The 12466-nt window shown below is 36.1% G+C and overlaps 1 protein-coding gene across 1 annotated transcript in view; it reads right to left on the reverse strand.

The window, feature by feature from the left end:
• LOC145671083 (putative ATP-dependent RNA helicase DDX43) overlaps positions 1 to 12466 on the reverse strand; it is a 123553-nt gene that overhangs the window by 62217 nt on the left and 48870 nt on the right. Inside the window, exon 5 of the mRNA XM_081739826.1 lies at positions 5606 to 5715. Coding sequence (XP_081595952.1) covers positions 5606 to 5715 — 110 coding nt within the window. The remainder of the gene's footprint in view (positions 1 to 5605; positions 5716 to 12466) is intronic.

Consider the following 12466-nt stretch of genomic DNA (forward strand, 5'->3'; position numbering starts at 1 on the left):
AAGAAAAAGACATTAATAATAGACTTTGCTGTGAATACTGTTATATTCTACAAGTCCACAGAGGACATATAAGTCTCAAAGAACAATGGCGGACTGGCTTAGTCTACAGATTTGGTTCTATCATATGTATATAATAGAGGGGTCAATAGTACTCGAACGCAAAATATTACACCAACATTAAGCGGTGGTAGTAAACAAAATTGAATTTCGTCTCCTTGTAAAAAATGGTTTGGGACAATGAAATCCAGATTGAGTCATATTAGTGTACAATATTAAAAAGGCTTGTTTCCACACTAATCTTCCGATCACCTATATATCCAACAGTTGCAGACTTATATGGGCATTATAGGACGGTAAGCAAAATTTTCAAAAGGTATAGTTCTTTACTCAGCTGCAGTGATAATCAACCACTATGCTTTAGATGTGACAAGAACCAGTCTCTAGATAGAGATGGACCTCGTGTTTCTGCAGGCTTTAAGTATTTTAATTATACGAGGATCATTTAACTCGAAGGCAACATAGTTGTGAAATGGAATGTAGTGAATCACTCACCTCAAGAAGCTTACAGTCCTTCGATGTAGGCTCCGCCAGCCTGTTGAACCCTTCGCCAGATGTCTGGTAACCATTGAATACCTGTCAAAGCCCCACTTTGTGAGGGGGGCGGGGTTGACAGTGCGCCCTAAGGCACGAACAATGCTGGGAAGGTCTCTGAAACGTTTGCCCCTGAGAGGTTCTTTCATTTTTGGGAAAAGATCAAAATCGCACGGGCTTATATAGGGGAAGTATGCCGGATGCTCCGGTACCTCCCAACCCCATCGTTGTAACAGAATCTGTACTGGATTGGCTATATGGCATCTGGCATTGTCGTGTAGAATTGGTCCAGACTCCAGGAGGTGTGGACGTTTGCGCCGCAACTGGTCGCAAATGGTGATTGATGTATGAAGCATAGTATGCAGCATTGACGGTAACGTCCGGTGAAACTTGATGTGACAGGATAATGCCTTCGTGGTCGTATGACATTATCATCATCATCTTCAAGTTTGCTGGCTCTTGCCTAAGCTTTTTCGGTCGTGAAGATTCTGGGTGGCGCCATTTACTCGACTGACATTTTAATTCAGGCTCGTAGGATCTTCCCCACGTTTCGTCACTTGCAATAATGCGGTGCAAGAAGTCATCACCTTCCTCATTGTAACGTTGAAGGTGTAGGTGCGCACATTCCCACCTATGCCACTTTTGAACCTCGGTCAGAGCATGGGGTACCCATCTGGCTACAATTTTCCGTATGCCAAGATCTTGTGTTAGCATGCGGAACACTGATCCGGAAGAAATATTCAGCCCTTGCGCAAATTCACTACAAGTCCAGCGCCGATCACCGTCAAGCAGTGTCCGTAGTCTTGCAAGATGAATGTCGTCCGTAGCCGTTCGCATATGCCCTCCATCGTGCATTTTGCCTGTTGACTGTCGTCCCGCCTGAAATGCTGCAACCCATCTCGTCACTGTCCGATACGGTAGAGCAGCTCCACCACAGGCCTCTACTAATCCTCTGTGAATCATCCTAGCACTTCACCCTCGTGCTACCTGGAATTTCATAAACACACGCTGTTCTGCACGCGTGAACATTGCGTTAGGGCGGTATTTCACACAACAATCACTTCAACAATGTCTACTAGCCACACACACCGTAATATAGGACCGCAGCCGCATTGAACTGACTCATACACATCCACAGAACACACTACGTTCGTCATTTGTCTCCTGCCCACACGACACTCCAATCGTAGCAGTGTTGCCAGTTTGAGTTAAATCACCCTCGTATATTCTTAGATAATTATAACATTATATCAATTCGATAACCTGTCTTTATTACTTACTCCATTTTATGCTTTTCCGAAATTCTCTTTTGTATTTATTATAAATGAATAATAAAAATAAAAACTCATGGTGCAACACCTCACGAGAGATCTGAGCAGAAAAATTCTTACTTGAATAACTACGGACATCACATCAGCTCCTATCATTTATAATGCCCAGACAATTTAGAGGTGCTGGGCCAACTCTTAAGGCTCAGTATTGCCACTATACAGATCGAGCCCAAAATTCACACACACATGCTTATACTATCGGCTGTACGAGAGGAGACATGCAATTTAATTTTGTACTCCATTTTATCAATAGTTAGACAGGAACCAAGGCATAGATAGACTCATGAAAATTAAATTACAAAAAATAAGAAGATAAAGAATAAAGATAATTAATGCAGTTTGAAACAGACAACAAACACACACAATAAACTCATACTCGCAGTAATTTTAATAAATTGTATTTGTCAACCAGCACAGAAGAGTATATATATGCCTAAATGGCACTGCTTTAGAAACATAGGTAGAGCTTAAATATTAGCTCAACCAGTGCCATAAGGACATACGTACTTTACCATACCAGTATTGGTAAATTTATACCCTTCTGAAAAAATGAAATATTTGACAGAGATATTCTAGTAATCATTGAGAGAGTGTGGTGTGTTTGGTGTACTGTCGTACAGTGTGTGAGGAAGGAACATATTTCTATCACTGATCTGCGCTTATAGATGTTGATAGCTTCCTTCTGAACCTGGAACAGTTCGTCTTTGTATGTAGATTAGTCGAGTTTGCTGGAATCATTACTTTCTAGACAAAATAAGTGTTTTGAGTTGGTGATAGTTACAACTTCAGGATGAAGAATTATTTAAAGGAAAGATTCAGTAAAAGTTACCGTTGCGTATTTCGGCTTTAGCAATAAGCAAAGCTACTAGAGACTAATTGACTGAGTTTTGAAAATCCTCAGCTTATATATTGCAAAGGAGATAGTAAAGTAAACATGAATGAGAAATATCTTTTGTGTTCCTAATCCAAAATCCTCGAGGTTCGCAGAAAATTGTCAGTTTAAAAGAGAAATACGTTTCTAGCCATTATATAATAGGAAATCATAACAGTTTCTTATAAATTGATAGATACACAGTTTACATGAAGTAAGTATTATACAATCGACATAAACAACATAATTCACATTTGTAGACACAAATGTATTCTTTTCCACTTTATCTGAAAGAACTGACAAGTGGATAGAAAGAACAGAGCAAAATAAATCTATGTGAGATAAATAAAGATGAAGTTTTTCGTTCACGGTATGAAATTATTATCTTCGCTAATTGCGGTTATGCGTCTACAAGATATATTTATATTTTTTCAACATAGTTATATTTTTTTCAAATGGTATTACGTCAGATTATTATAACTAACTTTATGACCTATGGAACCCGGAGATTCAATGTCGCATTCACAAAGCTCTCCATCGATTTCTATCCTTAGCCAACTGGATCTAGTTTCTACTTTATATTTCTATTTCTGCCCACCTGAGCCTCCTAGACTTGATGACCTTAACAGTATTTGGTTAATGGTATAATTTGTGCAGTTCATCGTTATGAAGTTTCTGCCATTCCCCATTCCCGCCCATCTTAGGTCCGAATACTCGTCTTAGGATTTTGTTCTCAAATACTTTCAGTCTACGTTCTTCTCTCAGATTAAGCGACTATGTTTCGCAACCACACAGGACAACAGGCATGACTGTCATTTTATATATTTTAAGCTTCAAATTCCTCGACAGAATTCGTGAAGACAAAAGATTTTGAACTGAATAATAACACGAATTCCCTGCTTTTAGTCTACATTTAATTTCTTGGTGAATATGATTCTGGTCTGTTAATATTGATCGTAAATATTTAAAAATACCCACTTTGTAGAAAGCATTATTTGATATTTTAATGCACCCATCATAATTTGCAGTATTATGATTCCGAAGGACTTCCATATTATACATTTATAATGATTATTAAGGTTATTACACATTTCAAATATACATGTTAAATGAAAACTTAAGGGGCCGCGATGGCTCAGTGGTAGAGAGTTCACTTCTGGTGCATGGATCCCTTGTTCGATCCCAGCTCGCGCCAAGTGAACTTTGTGGTGGACAAACACCGTGTGCGTGGGTTTCCTCGGGGTTCTCCCGTTTCTTCCCACTTTTTTTCATTCCGTCATTTCATTCATTTCTCATCATCATTGTTTCCTTTAGCCGTGGGGCGCAAAACTCAAAGATTTCATTTCATTTCATTCCATAAACGAAAATTTACAATATCACAATTGTTTTTCAGTATCGTAAACTAAGGACGCTACAGTGTGTCACAAACATCCAAATTTTGGTTACTTCTATATCAGTACTAATGCCAGTGAGACGGACTGGGCAATATTCTCTTCCCTTGATTTCTCCTAATATGTTTGGACAACCCTGGTGAAAACTAGTGATTGGCCTTTCTCGATATAAATCGTGAATAACATAAACAATATGTTTCTAAATACAGAAGTTAGCATCAAGCATTTGTCAGACTCTCTCTGAAAACGTCTCTGAATACGGCTGACTGATTATATTTATAATGTTCACTATATACGAAAGATCGTTATAATCAATGACAAATTAATAGAAAAGTAATACACTTCCTTTTTATGGTTTCCATAATTTCTTAATATTCACTTTGATTCAAATAAATTTTAATGAAACAAATTCTCTCAAAAACACTAAATTCACTGAATACATGCTCTGTAACTGGGGTGAAAAACTGCAATTGTCTAAAATCATTTTAAGTCGAAAACTTGGCATAGTCTTGATTTCTTACGACTCTTTGGAAAAAAGGATTGTCTAGACTTATCGTAAATTATTGTTTTCAAATACCCTTATTTCATGTGAAATACCATTTTGAGTCTCTTACCTAAGTAAAAAAAAAAGAAAAAAAAAAAAAAAAAAAAAAAAATCTTTGTCACCCAACATCAATATGTAATTCCGAGCTCATGCTTTGCGCTTGACTATAAGGACCTATGTAATCAAACATCCATTACTCGATGACGGAATACTGACTTTCATTGAAATATCTATCGTAAGGGGGAAGACAATTCAAATGTTTTCCATAAATCCATTTTTCCCATGCGAAGAACCGGCATTTCAGCTAGTATATATCTAAATGTGTGCATATATATATCCATGTATATCCATATATATCCATATATGTATATATATCCATATATGTATATATATCCATGTGTCATAATAATGCGGTACATCGGCAACAATTTTTATAGAGGTAGTTGGTGAGTACTTCAGATTATATGCCCGTAGCCAAACTGCCTACATAAAAATTGTTGCGGTGCCTTAGGATTCTGAAACATGTAATTTTGGATAGAGCACATATTAGTTTCTAGGTGAAGTCTTGACCCTATTGCGGTAGGCCCCATAGTTTTGGAGCTATGGATCTTTAAACTTCATTTTTTCATGTTTTCGCAGCCTATAACTCCGAAAGGAAACATTTGTGCACCCAGGTTGGTCTATACTTTTCGTCTTATCTTGGTGTCAGGAATCACCTCCGTTGTCGGTTTTGTTTTGAAACACCTTGCATATACACATATATACACATATTGTTCTTGCTACGACTATATTATATTTAATGTTCAACATAAATCTGAAATGGCAATTTACCAGTAATAGTTATTCAAAAGGCTGATTCTAATATAAATGAACCCACCTAAACTCCTCAACCTCTTCTTCTGTCATATTTGCTACTTCTGGATCTTCAATATAGAAGTCCTTAACTAGTGGCGGACACTCGCTCCATTTCTTCTTTTGAGCTTCTTCCTACAAATATAAATTTTCGGTTATACATATCATGCAAAATAATTATAAAATAAAATACAAAGCAATTATATACTAATGAACGAAAAAAAAAGTAATTTCTATTTTAAAATCGTTGTCATTACCTTCCGTATTAAAACGAGAAAATAAAGAAAGGATGGCAAATCTTAGGCATCCAAATATATCACGTCATCATTATACCTAGGTAATTTAATTTTTATTTGCTTGTTTTGCATACAATTGATATTATTCTCGTGTAAGCATACAGTTCTCAGATTATAAAATAAAGGACATATATATGGATTGAAAATAACTTTTCCAACTACTAATTACCTTAATACACACGACTGTATATACGCATATACATAAATAAGCTTTTATATGCAACATAGCAGTATTGCCAAAGCATTTAGTATAATATTTTATGACGAGAGCTATCGATTTCTTCGCGATTACCTGTTTTAAATTAAGAATGAGGATGTTAACACATTGGCTGTCTGACTACAAAGAAAAGAAAACACCTTGGAGGTCACAGTGTTTTATCACAATGTTAGATTAACAACTCACTGCAACAATAAAAACATAAATAATTAAGATTTTCACAAACCAACTTCAGGAATTTGCACAGGAGACAGATTACATAAATGTTACAGCACGACAGTGTGACTCGCCTGCACACCATGTGGCCCCAAAGATATATGTGGGTTTTATTTAATTCAAGAGGTGCCGAGCTTTCAACTACCGTGAATTAAATTCAGCTCATATGGCAGTTAGTGTGTTAAATGCAAATCCAAAAATTACAGGATACTTCTGTGCTGTAGAATTTTGTAGGGACGCCAAGATACAACCTCGTAATAAAGGACAATCTCGTATAATACGAGACGTATACGAACCCTAGTTTTCAATTACTTTGGAATAAATTTATTATGAATAACGTTTGATTGAAGTTGAAAGATTTATTTATTAATTTATTATTACTTAAAGGTGTAAGTAAACTGGACACGGTACATCAGACTATGCAGTTTTTCTGACAACAGAATCTTCCATTTTCGTTTACCCTAATTTTCTATGATGACAATATAAGACAATTGAAATGATTATCTAGAGTATAACCATAGAGGAATCTTTTTTTTCTGTGATATTACGTAACAAATCAGAACGAAAAGAAAAATGAAATGAAATCTTTAGGTTTTACATCCCACGGTTATGCCGGCTAGGCTAAAGGAGACGATGATGATGAGAAATGAATAAAATGATGGAATAAAGAAAGTAAGAGAAAACGGGAGAATCCCGAGAAAACCCACGCACACGGTGTTTGTCCACCAAAAAGTTCACTTGGTGCGAGCTGGGGTCGAACCAAGGACCTTATGCACCACAGGTGAACGCTATAGAACCGAGCTACCCCGACCCCCTAGAGCGAAAAGAGAACAAACAAAAAAGGAGAAAATGAATGAATCAAAAAAAAAAAAAAAAAGTTGAAATATCCAACTATATTGACAGATAACATTCTTATCTTTCTAAGTTCTTCTTTCCCATGCATTTGTTTGTTTGTTTGTATAGTACCAAATATAAATAGAAGAAACTAAAATACCGAAACAAAAGAATAACGAATAAGCTATAAAACAATTCTGCCTGCTTTAATCTCTCCACAGAATATTCTTTACTTAACAAACTTGCATCATCAATATACATGAAAAATCACTCAAAAAGTGAAACAATGAAGGTTTTGAATCCTTCAAGTGTTTTGAAAGCATAACATCAATTAAGTGAAATCGATCAAAAAATTCTTCATTATTCATATAAAGACAGGCGTACTAGATTTCGGAGATTTTCATTCTCACGAAGTGAGCAAAATTAAATTCAGATATGAGTAATTTTGACTCAAGTTAGAATAACATCATTTGCATCGTCATTACCCAACATTTCAGAAAGAAGTATGAAGATTTAAGACGTGACTCTGTGGAAAGGCAAAAAGTTTCTATTTTACTGGTGTAAACACTTCATTTTTTTAGATCATATATAACAAATTCCCATGCAAACTATTTTCAGTAAGTCTTTCCTTACGTTTTGACAATGCTGATATTTGTCAGCGAAAATTCAATGCGTTATTATGAGTTTTCTGAATAATCTATAGCAGTTTATTTAAAAGATCAAAGTGAGTATCCTTTAAGGTATTGATAAGATTGCTCTTTAAACAAATTATAATAAACCAAAATTGAACTTTATACAGTACCCCGTACAACTCGACTAAGTAGTAATTACTCCTGCGTTATTGCTTCCTCTGCAATCACTCCTTACTATCTCAACATTAGATTCTATTGGCAGTGGCAATGATCCAGTCAAATTAGATTTACACTGTCCGCTCACAACTAAAGAAGTAACACTTACTTCATACACAATTCTTAATTATGAGCGAATAGATTAGATTAGTTATATAGTCGATATCATCAACAATCTGAAAAATTTAAACCTACCAATTCTTATAATCTAACTAGAATAAACATGAACTTGTCTCACAGCGGATATTCAAAATAGTATTGACGAGAGGTATGTACAGTCAATTCTTTCCGTTTGGTAGAATTTATTTAGGGAATAACGGTGGAACGTATAGACAATTACATTCTCTTTAATTTACTGATAACTGTACTCAAATTGTCCTTCCATGAAGCTATTTAAGAAACTAATTTCATCAAACGGAAAGAATTTTTATTGCTGACTGTACAATTGTTATTAACGTCTATAAACTTAGACTTCCACTTCTTTCTTTCACATTAATCGCACCATTGTTTACCAAGGTTAAGGGAGACAGTGATGGTCAGATGGATGATAACGGTGGAATTACGAAAGTGGGATGAAACAAGGGAACCCCGAAATAACCCATGCACAAGATGACTGTTCGCCACAAAGCTCACTTGCGGGAGCTGGGATCGAACCAAGGACCAATATTTTTCGTTTATCAAATTGGCTCGAAACTCTTATAATGACTCGACGTACTCAAGATCAAATACTCTTAAATTACAATACATTGCAACTATTTTCAAATAGTTCAAAATATACAGAAATATTTAAAAAAGTTCTTGAATCAACTGTTGATATTGTGAACAACCTTGCAAAAGATGAAGATCTAACTAAATATTGCAAGAAAATTGATCTCCTCATTGAAACACAGTCCATTTTATTACCAGCTGATCATCGTAACGTTGTACCACGATTACACGAACCATAAATATTTTTAATAGTGTATTACAACAGACATTCACTCCTACATGAAGTTACGAGGGCATGTATTTACTATATAGACGAGTCGTACAGTACAGTAATCCTCATAATTCATATTTACGACTAACTAATCATCACCCTTTAATATCTCCTATATAACCAGCGAAATAACAGCCGTGGTTCGAAATAAAGACAAGTAAATAAATAAATAAAAAATAATACTCAAATGTAGGATGATTTAATACATATACTGGCATATAGCGTGTTCAATGCACAAGGGAATCAAGCGCACTTTTAATCATTTTGGGTATATTTCATTTTTGAGATCTCTATCTAAGTTCCTTTTTAAAGTTTAAAACATTCACGTCCTGATGTTATAAATAACTCCCACCGGTAAAAAAAAAATCCATGTTCTTAAGCGTACCGTACAAACTTCTGTGTCTTTTCCTCGTGATTTTAATTGGACTTGATTCTCTTGTGCTCTGAAATTTCCATATCAAGAAAGTTCCTTTCATCATGCAGCAAACACTGGCTCATCTTTATAATTTTCCATCCTGAAAGGTTTCAAAACCAAATAAATAACGAAATACATCCACAATCTTATCGCTCCATTCAGCTAACATCTTCACTGGGGAAAAGTTTTGAACAAATTTTCACATCGTCTTCATATACATCTCAATACGTACGACTTTTTACCACTGCGGGAAAACAAGAGTTTCGACCAAAATACAGTCGCCTATAGTCAGCCGGCCAAGCCCCGGAAATGTCAATAGAAAATGAACCGATGGCATTTGCGTGTTAGCAACAGGCATCCACCGTAGAGTCATAGTACATAGGCCCCTGTAACACGCCTTGCCGGATGCCGGGCTGAATTTTGGGGGGAAAGTACCCAAAATGGCGGGAACAAAATGGCGGACTCCAAATTCTTATCCTACACAAGAACTTCCTTATTTTGCGGTGGATCTTCAATATTTTGGCACCAAACCTAGGGTTTTTGGGGGCGAGCTATTTGTTCATATCATTGGTTCCTCTCTGTAGGTTTTCAAAATGGCGAAAAACGAGATGGTGGACGCGATACATGTAAAAAAATCTCTTTAATGTATTTTTAATATTGTCATGTGAAAGATCACTTTTTATACGCAGAAAGTTTGTTTCTACAAACTATTTAGTTCTGAATATCTTTAAAATGGCAGAAAAGAAGATGGTTGAATAATAATAATAATAATAATAATAGTAATAATAATAATAATAATAATAAAGTAATACCCGTAGCTCGTATGGGACTCCTATACTAGAAGAAGACGGACTCTGTAAGTTCTCTGGCGTTAATCCGACCCTGAACATAATTGTAGTTTTTGTCCTATATAATTAATAGTACATATGTAATTATTAAATATATTAATTAATATAATTAATATAACTTAATTAATTTAGAAATACAATTCTTGTTAAAATGCCACTTTTCGACGATCAAGTGTTATTATTTTATTTGCTCAACCGATGTCACTGTATTCGCCTAAAAAAATAGCCTATAAATTGATCGAGAGGATAACTGGAAGCTACAAGTTGAGGCACTAGAAGAAATTGTGCCATGGCTAAGTGTATATGACCATACTCAGTATTCCAGATGGGCTCCAATTTACTTGGCTCAGTTGAAAACACTAAATCAAACATTTCCGGAAGTATACCATGAATTCATTAAAAGGCAATTTTGTCGCCAAACGGACAAAAAATGCTTTCAATCAAGTACCGTTTGACCAAGCTACCGAGTGGATTAACAAATTATGTAAATTAGCAAACGGTGTCATTGGTATCGGACGAAACAAGGGAAATGTTTGGTATTGAAGTTGATGATTCTACCACAACGCTCAAAGACTCTGAAGTCTCAAGATTACACCGCGATGAGGAAGATGTTCAAAGTCTAGTTGAACAGTTTAAGAGATTTAACATGTTCTCCATGTGTAAGAATGTTCCGCATCCTCCGGAGCGTGCAGATGAAGAAAATGTTATTGACCCACAAATGCTGGTTAGTTTATCAACAAATGACATAGTATCACCTGAAGTTCAGGAACATCTCCTGTCTGCAAAACAGCGAGAGGAAAATCTGGGAAAAACATTCTTGGCAGAGAGGTTAATAAAACAAACAGTGCCATTCTTTTCGACTATAAAGAGACAGAATTCTCTGACATTTGCATCACTGTACAAAGTAGTTGTTACCACTCCACAAAATGAAAAGAAATCAATAAAGTTTGACAGACAGCTGATACAACGTTTATTCTGTGCACAACAAGCAGGACGGGAAGTGCAACTGGAGGATATCCTTTCACATAAACTATCACCCGTTCCACTTTCCTTGGCAAAGAACGATGGATTGATGAACTTCACCACCAAGTCGACTTTGATAGACATACTAACAATAAACATTTCAGCCACAACACCAGTTTCTGATATTTCTACTTGTTTAATCATAGATGGCCATGCTTTGATGCATTGTGTTGGCAAACCTTCAGACTGCAAGACATTCAACGATTGTGGAGAAAAAAAATATCAGCTATAATTTTCTCGTACGTATCTCCAGAGGTTAAAAGAATTGTAATAACGTTTGACAGTTACCGATCATGCTCGATTAAGAATCACACTAGAAGGAAAAGAGATGATAAAAGAAAAAGACCTATAAGAAAAGTCATTGGCGATGGGAACACTCCACTTCCAGTTTCATGGGATCAGTATGTTGGTCTCAATAGCAACAAGGCTGACCTTGCATCCTTTCTTGCAAACCAATTACTTCAACTAGCATGTCAACACTTGCCAGAAAGCTGCGAATTGATAACTTGTGCTTCTGATAAAATTATCTCAAATTTGAAAGGGGAACTAAGGCATCTGGTGTCTAATCACGAGGAAGCAGACACATTAATGATACTGCATGTACAAGAGGCTATTCGCGATAGTGAAATTGAACAGGTGATAGTGATGAGCAGGGACACTGATGTATTAGTTATGTTAATTCATTTCTTCGGTGAACCCTCCAAGAAGGTTTGGATGGCGGGAGGAACATCCAGAGATCGGAAAGTCTTCAATATCAATGCTATTTCTGCGAATCTGAACAAGACTGTGAGGAGAAATCTGGTGGGTTTTCATTCAGTAACGGGCTGCGATACGACGTCATCCTTTACGGCCATGGAAAAAAGAGCTCCTAGAAAATATTCATTCAATACCCACATCTTCTAGAAGGTGTCGGACGTGATGGATCAATGGAAGGCGTGGAGGAATTGGTCTGTAGACTTTACTCTGCATCCGATCCATTTGGAGGTATCGACCGTGTTCGATACGAACAGTTTCTAGAAGGCAAGAAACAGTTGGAACATCTTCCACCTACAAAAGATGCTCTTACACTTCATTTCATTCGGTTAAACTATCAGGCTAAAATATGATTGCAAGCAAATACTGCCATCATGGATATTGAGAAACCCGAGGAAACTGGAGGATGGAGAAAGGATGATTCTAATCTCAAGGTTGTCTGGACAACTAAATCAGC

Source organism: Thermobia domestica, chromosome 15 (assembly GCF_964235325.1).
Source record: "Thermobia domestica chromosome 15, izTheDome1.hap1.1, whole genome shotgun sequence".
Taxonomy (NCBI): domain Eukaryota; kingdom Metazoa; phylum Arthropoda; class Insecta; order Zygentoma; family Lepismatidae; genus Thermobia; species Thermobia domestica.